At 37.7% G+C, this 18,228-nt stretch overlaps 1 protein-coding gene across 1 annotated transcript in view; it reads left to right on the plus strand.

Moving 5' to 3' along the window:
• The first annotated feature begins 6,448 nt into the window (after window positions 1-6,448).
• cdkal1 (CDK5 regulatory subunit associated protein 1-like 1) overlaps window positions 6,449-18,228 on the plus strand; it is a 344,073-nt gene continuing 332,293 nt past the window's right edge. Inside the window, exons 1-3 of the mRNA XM_082150344.1 lie at window positions 6,449-6,596; window positions 11,512-11,672; window positions 13,440-13,552. Coding sequence (XP_082006470.1) covers window positions 11,515-11,672; window positions 13,440-13,552 — 271 coding nt within the window. The 5' untranslated portion in view covers window positions 6,449-6,596; window positions 11,512-11,514. The remainder of the gene's footprint in view (window positions 6,597-11,511; window positions 11,673-13,439; window positions 13,553-18,228) is intronic.

Consider the following 18,228-nt stretch of genomic DNA (forward strand, 5'->3'; position numbering starts at 1 on the left):
GAAAGCGATTCACGAGCGGAGAGAAGAGAGAGACATACCGTAAAACTTCAAATAATAGCCTGGGGTTTTTTTTTTCCCAAATCGCCGAACTGCACAGGCCTTTAATTTAGTGTTGAGATGAGCATGACAGTAGGAGGTTACCAAATCTGTGTTTGTGTTTAACAGATCAGTTAATGTAAGAATTAGCCTACTATATTTCCGTATGTCTAAAGGGGGTCGCACACCAGACGAGAAGCGCAGCGCCACGTCTTTAAAATTCAAACACATTATTCTCTATGAGTGTACATTGTCTCAAATCGTCATTAATGTACATACTGACTTCACCCTGTGCTGCAATATACATTCAGTTTTACATTCATTAACAGAAATCAGCTGCTTGAATGAAAATCGCTGATGTTATCGGATTTTCAGGCGATATTCTCAATTCATTCAGTTAACGGATGCTCTGAGGTAAAGTGAATTCAGACTGCAGACTAAGCAACGATTGTATGTAATTGTACAGTACAATCATAACATAGTACAGACATGATCTTAATTCCATAATATCCTTAAACATAACTATATTGCTGGCCATAAACTGACAAAGTGTGCGTCCGGTGTGCGATACCTCGAGTTGTCATAGACGCGACGCGGCGCTGCGCTGCACTTCTCGTACGGTGTGCAACCCGCTTTAGATTATTGGCAGCATAAAAAAACGAAACGATGTGACAGCCATGGGCTGAACAATACAAGTTACCGGTAATATTCATCGAGCCTATGAACTAGTTGCCAGAAACACATCAACAAGAAAGAATGAAGGCTACCCTGTAAAACAACTGCAATCATGTGATACAAAAGGACCCTATTCATCACTATCATCATCACCGCGATCCTCAACTACAAGTTCATTGGCGAATTCCTCCTCCACTTCCCTCTCCGGCCTCCGCTAACTCTGCCTGCCTTGCTTGCGCTAACAGCTCCCGCCCAGATGCGCAGGGCTCTCTTGCGTGCGCAATCTGCTCCATAGAACTGGCTTAAACAGACGATCTGACGGGTTTTAGAAGATTAAATACAACCCGAAACTAAAAAACAGACCGGGCCTCTATTTGAGACCGGCCTTTATTTATCCAAACTTGTAGTCACACCAGGCGTGTAAAAGAGACAGGCGTCTATTTGGGACTCGGCTATTATTTGAAGTTTTACGGTATGAGAGAGAGAGATCTGAGTTTTCCTCAGGTGGGTGCAGAGGGGCTCTGCACGTGCCACAATCAAGGGGCGACATTTGTATCAACGTCGCACAAATTTGTTCTTTTAATATTCGCCGGATAGCCGCAGGGGAACGGTGAATGAGCTGTGAGCAGCGCTGAGTCAGCTTGCCCGTGAGCACGCTGGTGTGTCAGGCTGCCTGCTGCTGGATCTGCTTGCTTGCAGAGTGAGGATTCAGCTTGTTCCACTGCTGGGCTGGTCGACAGCGAGAAAGCTTTCTTGAAGGAGTCAATGCGATGTGTGAAGATCGTCGCTGAAGGAGAAAAAAATGACTAGTATTTTCCTACTACTTAATTAAAAAAAACAACAACAAAAAAAACAGACATTTTAACTATTAAACCAAAAACCTCTGCATTGAATACCCTAGAATACTGTCTTAACACTTCGTGGCTGCTCTGTCAAGTCTTCGTCGTCAGTTAGTTACCTGGGTGTGCTCTTTGATACCAATCTTTCATTTGAAAGCCACATTTCTGGCATCTGTAAAGCCACATCTTTTACATATAAATTACGACATATGCTCAAAATGACAAATGCAGAAAAGTTAGTTCATGCATTCATGAATCATGACCTCAAGTTTAGATTATTGTAATGCTCCACTGGGTGGTTGTCCTGCATGCTTAATAAACAAACTACAGCTGGTCAAAAATGCAGCAGCTAGAGTTCTTAGAACCATGAAGTATGACCATATTACCCCGGTTCTGTCAACACTGCATTGGCTCCCTATTAAACATTGACTACATTTTAAAATCTTGCTAATTACTTAAAGCTGCAGTCCGTAACTTTTTTGTATTAAAAATTATCCAAAATAATAATAAATAAAAAAACATAACCAGCCAGTGTTCAAAACGATCTGCTTGCCTTAGCTCGATTCAAATCGGTTAGCTTTTAATAATGATTTTAATTCCAGTGGTACTGGTGGATTTCCGCGGGAAATTCGAGCATGTCTTTGCGTCATTACGTCACATCTGTGCACATAAAGGAGGAGTCCTGGCTAGTAGGCTATATTGCGTGTGAGGATGTTCGAGTTGTAGATTTATGGCCTTTTCTCACAGCACTTGAAATAATTAAACTTATAGCAGATCCAGAATGTTTCAAACGACAATCACCAGTGACAACTGGAGATTCACCAGTTGTAAAACCCAAAAGACTTCGTGACTAGAGAAAAAAAAAGAGACTGCAACCGGGCCCATGCGAAAACAAGGATAAACATCGGCAGGGCTTTTGAAAGATGGTGTGAACTCCGCGTTTTAAAGGGGTTCAAAACGGACGCAGAGACGGCTTTTTTTTGCTAGACAGGTAAGACATTTCAATAGTTTAATTACGTAACAGTAGTGCACTTGTTCGCTTAATTTACACAGTTACGGAGTTTCCTTTGTTGTGCCTTTCTCGTTTTGCTATTATGGTAAATATGAATTATTTTGTGCTAACTATGAGAGGGAGCAATTCACCTCTACTCCAAGAAAATCAAACCCGCCTCCTCCGTTGTCAAGTATTGGATCTGATCAAAGTGATCAAAGTGAAAATGTTCCTGGTGTAAGATGTTTATATTATGTTATATTATAACACGTTTATGCATAACAGGGATTCCGTTCATACACCGTTTATTTCATAGCACTATGATTGTTATTTGTTTGTACAAAATAACTGCTCTTCTATGATTTGCACGGTTTGACATGTGATAAGCGATCGTTAGATTTATTCAGCAATGCTTTTTTCCCCCTTAGTTGATCAGAACAAAAGTGGATGTTACTTACTTGTTCAGACGTCATTTTCCGTTGAAAATTCGAATATTGGTCATACTTCCAAAAAGTATATTCTGTGATTCTGAATGACAGTATCCACACTGGCACGGTGATTGACAGCCACACACTCTCCTCAAAACATTGGATTCATCCGCGCTGTTTCATGCCGATGTACAACCCACGTAAAGTTGATAATTCCGCAAATAACTGCAATTGCAGAATTTCGAACAGAGATGGCGACAAAGAGGAAAAGCTACGGACTGCAGCTTTAAAAATTAGCTCCACTGTACTTGAGCGAGCTCTTAATGCATTATAGTCCTTCACGTCTATTGCGATCTCAAAATTCTGTCCAGTTGATAAAACCTGCAGTATCAAAATCAACTGCAGGCTGTAGATTCTTTTCCTATTAAGCACAGAGACTTTTTCGGGAAGCAGACAAACTCTATCAGTTTAAATCTAGACTAAAAACATATCTCTTTAACCTGGCATACATAACACTATCACATTTCTATAATTCACATCCGTTAAAGGACTGTTAGGCTGCATAAATTAGGTCAACTGGAAACAGGAACACTTCCCATAACGTATCGGACGTTATGGGAAGTGTTCCTGGTTCCAGTTGACCTAATTTATGCAGCCTAACAATCCTTTAACGGATGTGAATTATAGAAATGTGATAGTCTTATGTATGCTGGTTACATCATAAGAAGAATGACATCTACGCTAATATTAGTTTCTCTGTCTGTCAAACCCAAGTGGAATAACACAACGCAGCCCTGAATGTCAGCAAAGACCGTGTCAACTAGACAATCCCCTGTGAATGCATCGGCCTTCGGCTCCATACCAGCATGATGAATCCGATCTTCAAGCAAAAGGAACTGGATGGATATTTGAATGCTCCCGATCCCAATCTGAATTATTTACTTACTTTATACTTTATTTGTCCCTTAAAGGGAAATTTGTTTTGGGCAATACAGGTGAAAGCTGCATAACAAGATACTCACATCAATACCATAACAATCACACAGTTGTGTCCTTTGCACCAGAGTTTAACAGCCTTGTAGCCAAAGGCGCAAAATAATTTTTATAGCGGTTGTATCTAAACCTTGGGGTACGAAAACGTCGACCAGATGGAAGATTATGATATGACAATTATGACTTGTCATGCAGCTTGAATCATAATGACAGCGTGTTTGTTTGTTGGCAGAGGAGAACTGGCCCCCTGACTGAGCCTGCCGCCTCTGTTTGGGTACACTTAATATTCAGCAATACTGTTGGACTGAGAACTGAACTGAGCTGAACGAAGACAATCTTTTTTTTTTCTTTTTTTTTGCAGAACTGCTTTATAGATGAAATTAAGTAATTTATTAATTGATGATCCTTCCAACGGAACTAAATCAACACTGAACTGACTTCAGCTGAACAACAGCCAAAATGCATTATTTTCCTGTTAGCTGCTTTGAAACAATCTATATGGAATAAAGCGCTATATAAATAAAGGTGATTGAATGTCATAATCTTTAAATCCTATTAAGCTTTAAATGATTGTATATTTTGAGTATATGAACCCATTCAGTAGTGAAAGACATAGCAATATGATTTTTTTTTTTAATTAAATATCAAGAATCTAAAAGGTGTGCATCATAGCCTACCTGACACCTTCATGAATACTTTACAGTTGGTTTTCTAACTGTAAGTCATCCTCGTCAAATGCTGATGAAGTTAGAAACGTGTATACCAATGTCATATGTAACTGAAGGCCCCTAAATTTGCGATAATTGAACGTCCAACGTCAAGCCAACTTTATACCAGTCTTCAACTGGACAATGCCTTGATAACAATTATTGAGCGACTTTTTGAGTCCTTGATTTGTAGAGTGTTTTGTTTAACTGCTATGTCAATTTGTTCAGCTTTTTCCCCCCGTCAAAACGCAAATGATATTCTCGTGCATTTCAGTCTGAACCCTTAAAAATAGCTAACCTAATAGTAAATTTGATTCAAACGTGACAATTATACTTTTTACTTGAATCAAACCAGTTAATTTATGTTATCACATTAAGCACATTTCTATGTTAACATTTCTTCTAGTGAATTTTTTTGTTGAGCAAATCAAATTTAATCAACTGATTTAAAGTGAAAACATGTTTTTATTTAACCAGATCAACTGTACTTTACACCAACAAACATACTTTTTATGGGGTTATCAAGACCATTGGTGAGGACAGGTTGGACATTTTGGCTGGGTCCGAGCCAAAGTAGGCTACCTCTTGAGTAGATACTTATTTTAAATAGGTATTACTTCACGACCGCTAAAAGAGTATGTTCTAAATGAATGTGTAGTATGAATGTAATCTGGACGTACTGCATTCATCATGTTGATATTATCATTTGACCTACCAGTGTTATGTTGCTTCACTGTCATTCATAAATCCTCTCCTGTGGCCTCATGGGATAGTAAAATGTCCATCGCAGGGTGCGAATTACGGGGGGATTTGAGGACCCCCCTAATGAAGGCTTGATCCTCCCTGAAGGACATCAAAATAAGATGTTGTGGGGTCAAAGAAAGTAGTCTACCCGAAATGTGAAGCGTTTAATAAACATAAATATAAATAAAATAAATGTGAATTGTGGCATTACATTTACATTAGATTTGTTTGTGATACATCATATTTATAGTTATTTTCTTTTACGCATAGTTTGCAGTGTTGAGAATTATAACCAATCACATAGGCTACACATTTCTGTTGAGTTTAGGCATGCAATGTGCAATCAGAGGCGTTATAAACAACACAATGCAGAAAAGATTCAAGTAAGAGAGGAGTTTTTGCGAATTAGGAGTAGCCTATTACTCACAGTAGAGTAGACTGAAGTCATGGACCATTAACGTAGCTTGTTTTGTCTGTAGCCGGAATATGATGTGCTTTTTCCCTCCCCAATTTTTTTTTTTTTGGACTTAATAATCATCATTACAATTTCAAGAACAATATCAACCATAATGATTTTGAAAATCATTAACCCCCCTGAAGACCATTGTGTAATCCGCACCCTGGTCCATGCACACTTCAGAATCTACAGTAGGTATTTTTTGCCTACTCTTTTCTGTGTACTGTGAATTCGGACACACTTCTTTTATCACATAGCCTACTGTTTATGCGGTTTCAGATGCACACTTTCACTCAGGTTTGCCTTTAGCCTACAAAAGAATGGGTAGCACATTAATTCATAATGTTGACAGCTGTTTGTCATGTGACAACACTTTAGTATACTAGGCTACTCTGAAACATTATTTGTTGCATATACTATTTCACACACTATTCTGTATGCGCCACAGGGCAGTAAGCAGAAAGTTAGTGTGCAGTGCGAATAACACAGCCCCTGTCAATCGGCGCGCCCCTAGTGTTTCGAAAGTGCCCATCACTAGTTTGAGGATTGTCCTTTTATACTTGCCGTATTGCGTCGAGGTTAAAGGTGAAATGTGTCAGCATGGCGCTCTGAAAGCAAAACAACGCGAAAATAACCGATCAAAGAGCAGAACAACTCTATATTTTCCCTCAAACTCCCACGGATTTCTCAGTGTTTCCCAATACGATTGATTTTGGCGTCTTTCCAGTAAGTACGCACTCTTGGACTTTCTATATAGAGTTTGTTTGAGGTAACGTAAGTTAAACACATGGGTTTTCCTCAGTGGATATCCGGGGCTTAGCATAGACACATTCATGACATGTGTCATAATACACGACTCAGATACACTTAAAGATATGTTTAAAAGTTATTGGCAAAGCGTGTTATTTTAGAGAGGTAAAGTTAAATCTTTTTTAGCGTCACATCGAGTTAAACTGAAAACGTATTCTTACAAAGAAAGATATACCAGTCAAAGGACCACACACACACACACACACACACACACACACACACACACACACACACACACACACACACACACACACACACACACACACACACACACACACACACACACACACACACACACACACACACACACACACACACACACTGGTTTAAAGCCAAGTAACGTTAGAATTACAGTTTTTCTCAGTCGCTTTGGTGCATTTCTCACATCACTATTTACATTTGCACAACAGTTAATGCAGTTCTCAAAACAATTAGTACAAACTGCAAAACCTAGTTGATAACCTGCAAAAGCGTGTCACTTGCTCAAAATGGATAGCTCATTCCTCAAAAGCAAGTATTCATGTCAATGAAAGTGTCAGTGTCATCAAGATGAAAAGTCCTGACACCATTGTTTATGAACAAGATAGTCAAATGGCTTTGTCATGTTTTCATTATGACAGTTTACTCTATAAATGTTTTCCAATGCAAAAAAGTCAGATCTTGGTGACACTACCTGAAAATGCTCAAGACAGCACTATATACTATTTGCACAGCCATTTGAAAAATACAGTAAAGTTACACATTACTGTATTTAGTGAGGTAACTGAGTACAAGACACTGAATATGTATGTTTCACATTTTTACTGCATATGCTCTTTGCAATTCTAATTTGTTCACAGCATTGTGCAAAAGAAAAAATACACCCTTATTTACAACAAACAAACTCCTTTTGGGTAGAGCTGTGCACAACTGTAAACAATATTGCAGTACATATTGGAACTGAACATGCAACATACATAGTACTGTAATCATTCATGCACATCCAGACGTTCCTCTCTGTCTGGCCACATAATTTCATCTACATCACAGCGAATATCATCTCTTGCAATGCAGCGAGGAAAGTATCTCCTCGAGTAGCGATTAAAAAAGATAAAAAAAAAAGTGTAAAATTTGCTTGACAGATTTTGACAACTAGGCCTAGTTCAACATTTTTGTAATGACTCAAGCAATGAAATGAGGACTAGGCTATTAGTTTTATATGGAATGACTATTCAGCATTCACAAGTATAGGCTAGTTAAAGCTGCCGTCGGCAACATTTTTTTGATCATATTCAGTGTAATCGACACTATAATCCGACAGAACAACATAAATAAGGTGGTTTTAGAAAAAAACCCGAGCTTCTAACTCCACCTGGAGCGTGTTATTTGTTTTGCAAAAATCCAGCGCTCCCGCTTCATCAGGTCCAATCAGCGCAGGGGGGGGGTGAGATCTGACTGTCAATCACAGGTCGTGCACACGCCACAGATCCCCCTCACTCGCGTACGTTAATATCACACGCACACGCCACGCCTGAAGTTCGCCTGGAGATTGCATGAAGCGTGATGGCGGAGAGAAAATCTACTAACAAGCTTCCAATTCCTCGGTTATTGCTATTTATGGATAGATTAGCCAGGGCAGCCTACCTCCGAGTCCATGGTGTTGATAGATGCTGAAGAGACGTACGCGTTCACAGAAAATCAGGTACACACGCACAGTGACGCACTGACGAGCACGACCTCGATGGGAGGGTGCTCGCTGGTAGTGGGGAGGGGCATGAGAGTTGTAAACATTAAAAATTTTGGCTAATCGACCCAATCTGCCAGACTTGCCGACGGCAGCTTTAATTTTGACTGACATGATAATGTTATAAAACAGCAGAGAGTTGTATGAAAGCAATTGATGCATGTCCAAAAGCATTTGCAATTTGTTGGAAGGAATGAGAAACTGCTACTATGATGTGCACAAATGACTAAATGTTGTGGAGGTTGAACTAACTGTTGTGCAAATGTAAATAGTGATGTGAGAAATGCACCAAAGTGACTGAGAAAAACTGTAAAAACGCAGGTAACGCTTATATTTGAAGGAGCTCTTGTATGCATTTAAACTGCAATTAACCTTCAGTTGCATAAAAAATGTTATGTGATTAATGTTTTCAATAATAAAATTGGAATAAAGGATATGAAGTGATAGAAAAAATAGAATGGTACTTTTACCAAAACAAAAACCGATGTGAGCCATGTGAAAATGAGTGAGCCATTGAGTCTTTTAGGGGCTGTTTTTACACGACACCATTTTTAACAAAAAATTTAATACCTTTTATGTCGTCTTTTAAAACTTTTAAAAACGGGATTCAAAGTGCACGTTTTTGAAAACGAAACCCTTATCTCCGTGCAAACTACAAAAACACGAATCTGAGAAAACGGTGACGTCCTGCCACATGCGTAGGCTATGACGAGTTTAGTCTATAGGCTTTTTTTTTCTTCTTCAAATGAAAGGATACAGATATTAACAGCATACAGACATCATCACTAGTGGTTATAAGAATTGCACAAATCAACACAATCTAACATAATTGTCATCATGAAAAATTTAAAGGTATAGCAGAGGATCTTTCCAAATTTTAGATAAGACCCGCCCTTTTTAACATTTACACAATGTTTTTAGCACATCGTTGTCGTGCAAATACTCCAATTCAATCGATTTCAGTTAAAAAAGGTGGATTCATTCAGGAACGAAGCAACTGACTGTCTTTATGAATGGGTTAGTGAATCATTAGCAGTGTTTACAAAATAATTTGTTTGACTAGTTCCACAGTCCAAAAAAAAAAAGTCACATGTAACCACGTCAGTCTGAATGAATTGGTCAAATTTAAAAATACATTTGGATCGGATTGAAAACCACGCAACATGGCTTTGTTTGGAACCATTTTCGTTGGGGAAATACAGCAAAAAAACCCACAAAAAAAAACATTGTCTCTACACTTTGTCACGTAATATTAACTTCTTGTTCATTAAATTGTTGCCCTGACATGAAGAAAAGTCTAGCACAGACCATGCTTATAAAACTACACACGGAGTGTTTAGTGTATAATCGCTCTGTGCGTGTGCAAAGCAGACTCATCATTTAAAAGTGAATTAGAAAAAAAGAAAACTGCAAATAGCCTAATTTGATGGATGTTGAGATCAGTAATTCTAGCCAAACTACAATGCAACCAATAAGTTATACGTAACGTTACAGATACCTGAAGCAGCTACTTGCTATTGAAGTAATGGCTGAGGGTGTTTACTTTTTTATTTATTTTTTGAAAATATTAAACAAATTGGTCTCAGGAAATTGAGAATTAAATCCAAAAGATCTAATCTCATTTTCTAGATCATATATAACTTGTCGGCCAGTTTATATGTTGGTCAGTACTACTACTCGCTAATACGACTTCAGATTTTTTAAAGGGGACCTATTATGTAAAATTCACTTTTACATGGTGGTGTTTGAACATAAATGTGTGTTGGCAGTGTATGTAAACAACCACTCTATAATATAAAAAATCCACCCAGTGTTTTTATTTAAATTTTTTTATAAATCATAAGCATCTACGAACAAGCCGTTCGCAGATTCTGGGCAAAGTGACGTCACTTTGCACAAGGCCCCGCCCACGTCTGTTGACAGACACTGCAGTTTTAGCATAGACCCGCCCTGAGTGAGCTGGACACAGTCCGCCATTGTTCGACGCTGGAGCAGCTGTAGACAAGAATGTCTCCTAAGCGATTGAGGTGTTTTGTTGGATGTAAGAATGAACATAGCAGTGAAGTAAAACTTCACATACACACTGGGGACGTCAGAGACTTATTTTACTTCTTGTAAAAGGGGGCATAATTGGTGCCCTTTAAAGTCTAAATGTATGTGATGAAAGTCGAGTCGACTAGTCGCTGATGACGTCGTTAATGGGATAGTGCTCCCAAAAATTACCTCTGATTTACTCACCCTTAAGCCATCCTTGGTGTAATGACTTTCTTCTTTCAGACCAATATAATCTGAGTTCTATTTAAAAATGTCCTTGCTCTTCCAAGTCAAGTCACCTTCATTTATATAGCGCTTTTAACAATATGGATTGTTTCAAAACAGCTTTACATAGATAATAGGAAATTACCGTAACAGATTGTTTAGGCTTTACAACAGCTCTATGAAAAAGTTATTGCAAGAAAGATGTTCACTATGAAAACAAAATGACTGTTAAAAGATTAAGTGCAGGTTTTTCTCTTTTTATTCAAGTCCAAACCGTTAGAAAACAGCACAACATTTTTAAATTTGAAATTTTAAGTAAATTAAACCTTTTTAATGAGATCAGGGTGATGGCATTGCAAGTGGCTTTGCATGTTTGTGGTAATACCGGTGCATTTTACATTTACCTGGCAGTTCTTGTATATCACATACTCATTGTCAATTTTGTTTGTCCCATCAATGGTATAAAAGCTGAAGTGGGTCCAGCTTTGGACTTAAACATGGCATTGGCTGGGGCATCTATTTTACTCACTGCTGTCCGCCATCCCATTAAAAAACTCTTTTTCTTAGGCTAGTTAACTTATGTTCATGTTTCATGTTTCCCTCATTCATGTGTTGAGCACCACCTTGAGGAGCCATGAAGTAGCGATGCTGGGAGCTGGCAAATCCATTTAGAGCGCCTTATTTTATTAATTAAAATATAAATATTTGGCGCCAGCATATCGATTCTCCTTTTGCATGAAGGACAATATGTTGCTCTGTCGATATTTTGTCCCACCCCTAATCGACTGTGTATGCTATTTTTACAGAATTACTCTGCAGTATTTCATCTAGTGCATTTGTTTTCATTAGATCATGCCGTCTGCTTGTGACTCTCTTGTTGATGATATCGAGGATATGGTGACCTCCTATGACCCTACTCCCCATGAGCGCCAGTTTGCCAGGAGAAGCATTGTGCCTCGCGCACGCAAGCACAAGCAAGAGCCTGCAGGAGAGGAGCTTCTGACAGACAGGTCAGAAACACAACTGTCACATGCAGTCACATTACACTTTGGTCCTCTCTTTAAACTAACCCTGTATGAAAGGTATTGTCAAGATTTCACAGACCTATTGGTGCGCTCAGGTGCTGTTTTGATGAAGTTGTGTTGCACATCTTATTTGCTGACTTTCCATCTGTTTATTTTTATGCAAATATTGTGTCTGTATGTAAACATTCAGCTACACCATAACATACAATAAAAACTGTCATTGCAGTGTGAATTGGCCTTTAAGAGATCATGTGTGAACAGCCCATTTGTGTACCAGAAAAGTCGTTCTGGTCATTTTTTACATTAATTTGCAATAATTGCTGTGTAAAAGGGGATATTGAAGTAAGAATGCAGTTTATCTGTCAGTCAGATTGGCATTAAAGTTGCATTTGTCGCTATAGCAAAAGTAGGCTCCTGTGAAGATGAAGTTACAACAGAAACGAACATAAAAATAGAGGTGCACCAGTCAACTGGCCATAAATCGAAACCGGTTTTTAGTTTTATTTTGGCTGATTTCTATTCCGGACTTGCACACAAACTGTATTACAATAATTTCCCAAAATACCATTTGTATGGCAATATTGCGAAGTCTGTAAACAGGATGTTAATACATGCCAGAGACGGGACATGCCGAAGACCGACGCAAAGAAGAGAACCCAAGGCGTATCAGCAGAGCAAATGCTTTGCCAGGCACAGCAAGCTCATTGTTTGTGATGCTCGAAATATAGGAAGAAAAAATATTGATAATAATTGGGGGTGGGGGTTTATATGAATGCATCTCTGAAAGGAACTGACTGTAGTGTTTATAAGCGCAGCACTGCTTTGTGTACAGCGGTGCAAAGAAACTCCTGCTGTTCCACAAGCGCCACCTGCTGTTACCGAGTGAATTTTCAATTTTGCAATTGTGTATTCCTCTTATGTAGCATAATTCACAAATCTGATTTCAGGCCGTTCTGTTTTTGTTTTAAGTGTTGAAATAATACGACTGTCAAAAACAACTGCTCATGCGTGTAGCATCCTTGTTTGGATCATGATTAAATTCAGTGGTTGCCTCTAATTTCAAATGCTTGTTATAGTGAAAGTGACATGTGAAGGCCAAGTATGGTAACCCATACTCGGAATTTGTCTTCTGCATTTAACCCTTCCAAGTTAGTGCACACACAGTAGTATGAGTAGTGATTAGTGAACACGCTCACACACACACACACACTGCAAACTGTGGAGACACACACCCGGAGCAGTGGGCAGCCATTTTTGCTGCGGCGCCCAGTGAGTGATTTGTGGGTTAGGCGCCTTGCTCAAGTATTGATCAATACTCATTCAGTATTGAGAATCGAACCCGCAACCTTCGGGTTACCAGTCTGACTCTCTAACCATTAGGCCAATTTGCTTGTAAAAAATAAAAAATAAAAATCTGAATCGGCCATGAAAAATCATGATTGGTGCATCATTACATAAAATAAATATCTGAATGAAACCTATCATTTTGTGATAGTTACAGTTACACTGATTAAATATTGCCATCTAGTGGATAAAGCTTGAAAATAAATGTTTGATAGTGTGGGCCATATCAGATTTACAACAATGTAATTAAACGATCTTGAAGATGACTGTTTTACAGTATAGATTCAGATTTGCCTACATTGTTTTATTTTATTTTTTATCCATGTGTATCAGAATATAACATCCAAACAACCCTGGACAGCAAGTATTCATAGATGATAAACCTTTAATCTTTTGCCTTATATACAGTGTGATTCCTGGCACACAGAAGATCTGGGTGAGGACGTGGGGCTGCTCTCACAACAGCTCTGATGGCGAATACATGGCGGGGCAGTTGGCTGCCAGCGGCTATAAGATAACAGGTACTCCGTGTAAACAGATTAGGCTGTCTGCTGTCTTCAATGTCAAATTTTATTTATATAGCACTTTAAAAACAAGGGTAACACTCTATTTTACAGTGTCCTTGTTACATAATGTTACATGTACTCACAATAATAAGTAATAACAATAAACTATGCATAATAACATGCAACTTGCACTCAACCAAACCCTAATCCTACCCTAACCCTAAAATAACATGTTGTTAATTAATATTACTCAATACTTAAATATATAATTACACTAACAATGACACCTTAATATAAAGTGTAACCAAAACGAGATGAATGCAGACCAAAGTGCTGCACAACATAGGGTTAGAGCATCATGCTGCAAAAACAAACAAACAACATAAACGAATAATAACATAACATAATATAGACCAGTTATGTATAAACCTAAATAAAGTAAAATTGATTATAAAAAAAAAAAAAGAATTATTATAAGAAAATATCTAATATACACAATACAAAGTTGGTACTTTATTTCACAGGACAGTGAAATAAAAATGAGAACTGATTAATTTTGGAACATAAAGCGCTGTAGTAATCAAGCCTAGTAGAGATGAATGCTTGAATAACAGTCTCCAAATCATTGAAAATAGAAAAGTTTTGAGCTTACAAATCCCCTTAAGCTGTAAAATGCTGGCGCTGACTACAGAATTTATTTGTTTGTCAGCTTTAGATCAGAATCAAAGATAACCCCCAGGTTTTTGACATTGGTATGAATATTTGTTTGAAGAGGACCTATGTAAGCACTGGAATTTTAGTTGTTGTGAGGGGCAAAACAGAATAACTTGTCTTTTTCTCATTCAACTTGAGACATTTTTTATCCATCCAACCTATCCATATGTCCTTTAGACATACGAACAGAAGACACAGAGTTCAATTCATTCCAGATTTTATAGGAAGATTAAGCTGGGTATCATAAATATAAGAGACCTTATGGTACTCAAAAATGAATAGAGATGGAGCATGGACAGGGAAATCAAGGTTGGACCCAAAATAGAGCTGATGCGGTGATCCACGAGGTCGGAGGCTGCACTTAACTTCATCAATAAAAGGATTGCACAGTTGCCCGAGTCAACAGATAATATGAGGGCTTTTACCACTTTTAAAAGGATAGACTCAGTACTGTGCTTGGCTCTAAAACTGAAAAGGATCCAGAATATTGATAGAAACCAAGTAAGGAGATAGCTTGTTTAACAGAAATGTTAATTTTGAGATGTGACCATAATTATTGAGATCAGAAGAATTGAGGTTTGTTATTTTAAGCAGGATGAAACAATGCTATTTTGTAAGGAGCTGTTAAAAGTAGAACATACACTAGGCAAAACAGAGTCCAGTATATATTTGAACAACTTAATAGGATTAGCATTGAGAGAACAAGTAGTTGATTTCATGTTGGAAATAATCCAATGTCCAATATTTGGAAATAAAAAATTTCAGCCTTTAACTACTGCCTACAATGTACTGGATCCTTCACTGGAGACAGAAAGTAATTCACTCCCACTAAACGTTTATTCTTTGAGTTTGTGCACCCTGGAATAATACAAGTCGACACCATTATAACTAAGTTTGCTGAGAAGTATTTAATTAAAATTAAATTGTGGTACTTTTTACTTTTACTTGAGTTGAATAAAAATAAAGTATTCAACTTCACTACATTTATTTTTCACCAAAAGTACAAAGTATTTTGACAAAGGTGCCGACGGAGCAACAGGGCGAGCTGACATTTGACAGACACTTTTCAAACTACTGCGGTGGAGCCTATAGCATTGCTAACATTTCAATATTTTAGTGAATGTAAGTTAGTAATGCGCATATTCTGATTTAAAATTTTAGTTATGGTAACTCCTGAAATGGGTCATACCATTGATAATACCAGAGCACTGAGCAGTTGAAGTAAATAGAAAACTCTGCTCAGACAAGGATGCAGTTATTGCATGGACGGAGCAAGAACAATGTAATTGTCTAAAATGCATAAACACAGTTCAGTTGAATGGTAGAGCTTGCCCTCTTTAACAATACAGTTAATCTAAATATGAAGGAAGCAAACTTTGTACGAAGCTGAAATAACCTCAATATTGGCAACAACAGTGAAATGAGATTGCATGATTTATCTGTTCGTTACTATAGCAACAGTGGACTCCCAGCACATTTTTGGTTGAACGAAAAAAAGAGCATTTAATTTAACATGTAAACCTGTACCCCACTTTGTTTTTTACTGGCACTTTTCTATTCAAACTGTTTTAAATCTCTGCACAGAGATTTAAAACTGTCATGCTCATGTCACTCATTATGTGGATCGTTAACACGGCTGGTCCATGTGGCAATTACAGTAGCCTATGTCGGTTAGGAAATTCAAATGTTCGCCTATCATTCACCGACATCAAATATGGCTTATTATTTGAAACATATACGTAGTAGCCTAATGTTAGCCACTTTAAATGTGCGCTTAAACCGTATTCGGGTATTCGGGAACACACAAAAAAAAATTTACTCGATTCTACAATGTTAAGTGGGTAAAAAAAAAAAAAAAACTACTCCTTAATTTCACCTTCGTGGACAAAAATGGGCACCCAATAATGAATGGGAAAAACTAATTCAGAGCTATTATTATTTTTATTTTATAAAAAAAAAAAAAAAAAAAAAATCAATAGGTCCATATTGTTTTTTTTTATATTGTTTTTTTTTATATTGTTTTTTGTTAATTTTATAGCAACATATGACACAAGTCACCACATTTTTAGGTTTTTGCTGTCTGAACTTATGGCGCTTTTCCACTGCATGGTACGGTACGGCTCGGTTCGGTACGGCACGCTTTGGCGCTTTTCCACTGCATGGTACGGTACGGCTCACTTATGGCGCATTTCCACTGCATGGTACGGTACGGTACGGCTCGCTTCGGCTCGCTTTAAATGGTACCACCTCTGTTGAGGTTCCAAGCGTACCGTACCGATACTAAAATGTGACGTGCAAACACTGCAGATCACTGATTGGTCAGACAGAATCATCACTACCAGCGTCATTGTATTTACAACACGAGACACTAAACCCGCTAGATTTAAATAGCCAGTAGACAACAGCCAACACAGCGCCTGTTTTAAAAGTATTTGCTTAAAAAATGCTTTAAAAAAAAAGAAATGGCTGAATCGTGGTCAGTGGACGAGGTGCAGACGTTCCTCTCGTTGGTTGCCGAGGAGCGGATGGGGAAACACGGAATGAAAAATGAGTATTTAATATGATGATGTCATGGCAGTAGAGACGGCAACTATAACGATCAGTCCCACCCACTTTGAAGCGGTACTACTCTGCAGTGGAAAAGCAACCGAGCTAAAGCGAACCGAACCGTGCCGTACTGAGCCGAGTCGTACCACGCAGTGGAAAAGCGAAGCGAGCCGAACCGTTCCGTGCCGAGTCGAACCGTACCGAGCCGAACCGAGCCGTACCATGCAGTGGAAAAGCGCCATTACTGGAGTTATTTTATTTCATTAAATTTTTTTACTGAAGTTAAAGAAATATTAAATATAACATAAAAATAAGCATAATTTACATAGAAAATGTGGTACTTTTAGAGGTAAATAAATTAAAAAATACCCCAAAAATAAATAAAAAAACACCATAAATTGATAGTTTTTATTTTATCGAAGATAGTGATATAACATTTATTGAGATTATTTTTTTTTGGATCACACCTGAGACCTCTGTGCCCAAATTTGTCCACGAACACGGGATTAAGGGTTGCAATGTGAATATGGCTTGAGGGGTGGACTTGCATTTTTTTCCTGATAACAGCGAAAAGAACTGTAATTTTTGGTCATACAGATAAGAATAATATATAATTTGAAACTGTAAAGAGTATATTTTATTTGTGTAAATTAACAATTACAACAAAACCTGTAGTTTGTAAAATAAAGAAAACAAGCAGAATGCGTTTTCTGTCTTCTCTGTGTCTGTGAACTACTTTCTGGAGCGCTTCACAAAAATGAACTGAAACTCATACAAACATATGAGGGCTTGTATTCTGAAGCCAAGACAAACTTGCTGCATGTTCTGGCAATTTATATGTCAGTAATTGACATGGCTGGACATATAGCGATCAATGAGGAATCAATTGGTTTATCATTGCCTTGCACAGGTTCTGCCGTACATGTGGTTTTATAAATTGGAAAACTTCTGTGTACTCAGTTTGCCTTTTCTGTTTATACCTATTTGTAGGGGTAAATGTTTTTAAAGCTTTAAACCTGAGGAAATTTTAAGTTTAATTAATTTGGAGTGATCATCATCTTCTCTGAAACATTATAGCTTTTGATGTCAAATATACAGTTGTTTTTCCTTTCTTTCATTTGTCTGTAATGTTCAACAAAGACCAGCATACCATGTTGACAAAGACAAGGATATATATATATATATTTGCCTTTACATTTGCTCTGAAACTTTCATTCCAAATAATTTTATTCATAGAACTGTTGTTGCCCAATAAATTAAAATGTTTAAAGCAAGAACTAAAATGCTGCAAATAATTATCTAATTTATTCATTGATACACCAATATATCAAAACATAAGCAGTAATGTGTACCAAAATAGTTTAATTTATTACACACACACATACTCTGACTTTGTGCTTGCATGTTGAAGAATATATATCTAAACTTTC

This window comes from Leuciscus leuciscus (genome assembly GCF_965113295.1).
Source record: "Leuciscus leuciscus genome assembly, chromosome: 20".
NCBI lineage: Eukaryota > Metazoa > Chordata > Actinopteri > Cypriniformes > Leuciscidae > Leuciscus > Leuciscus leuciscus.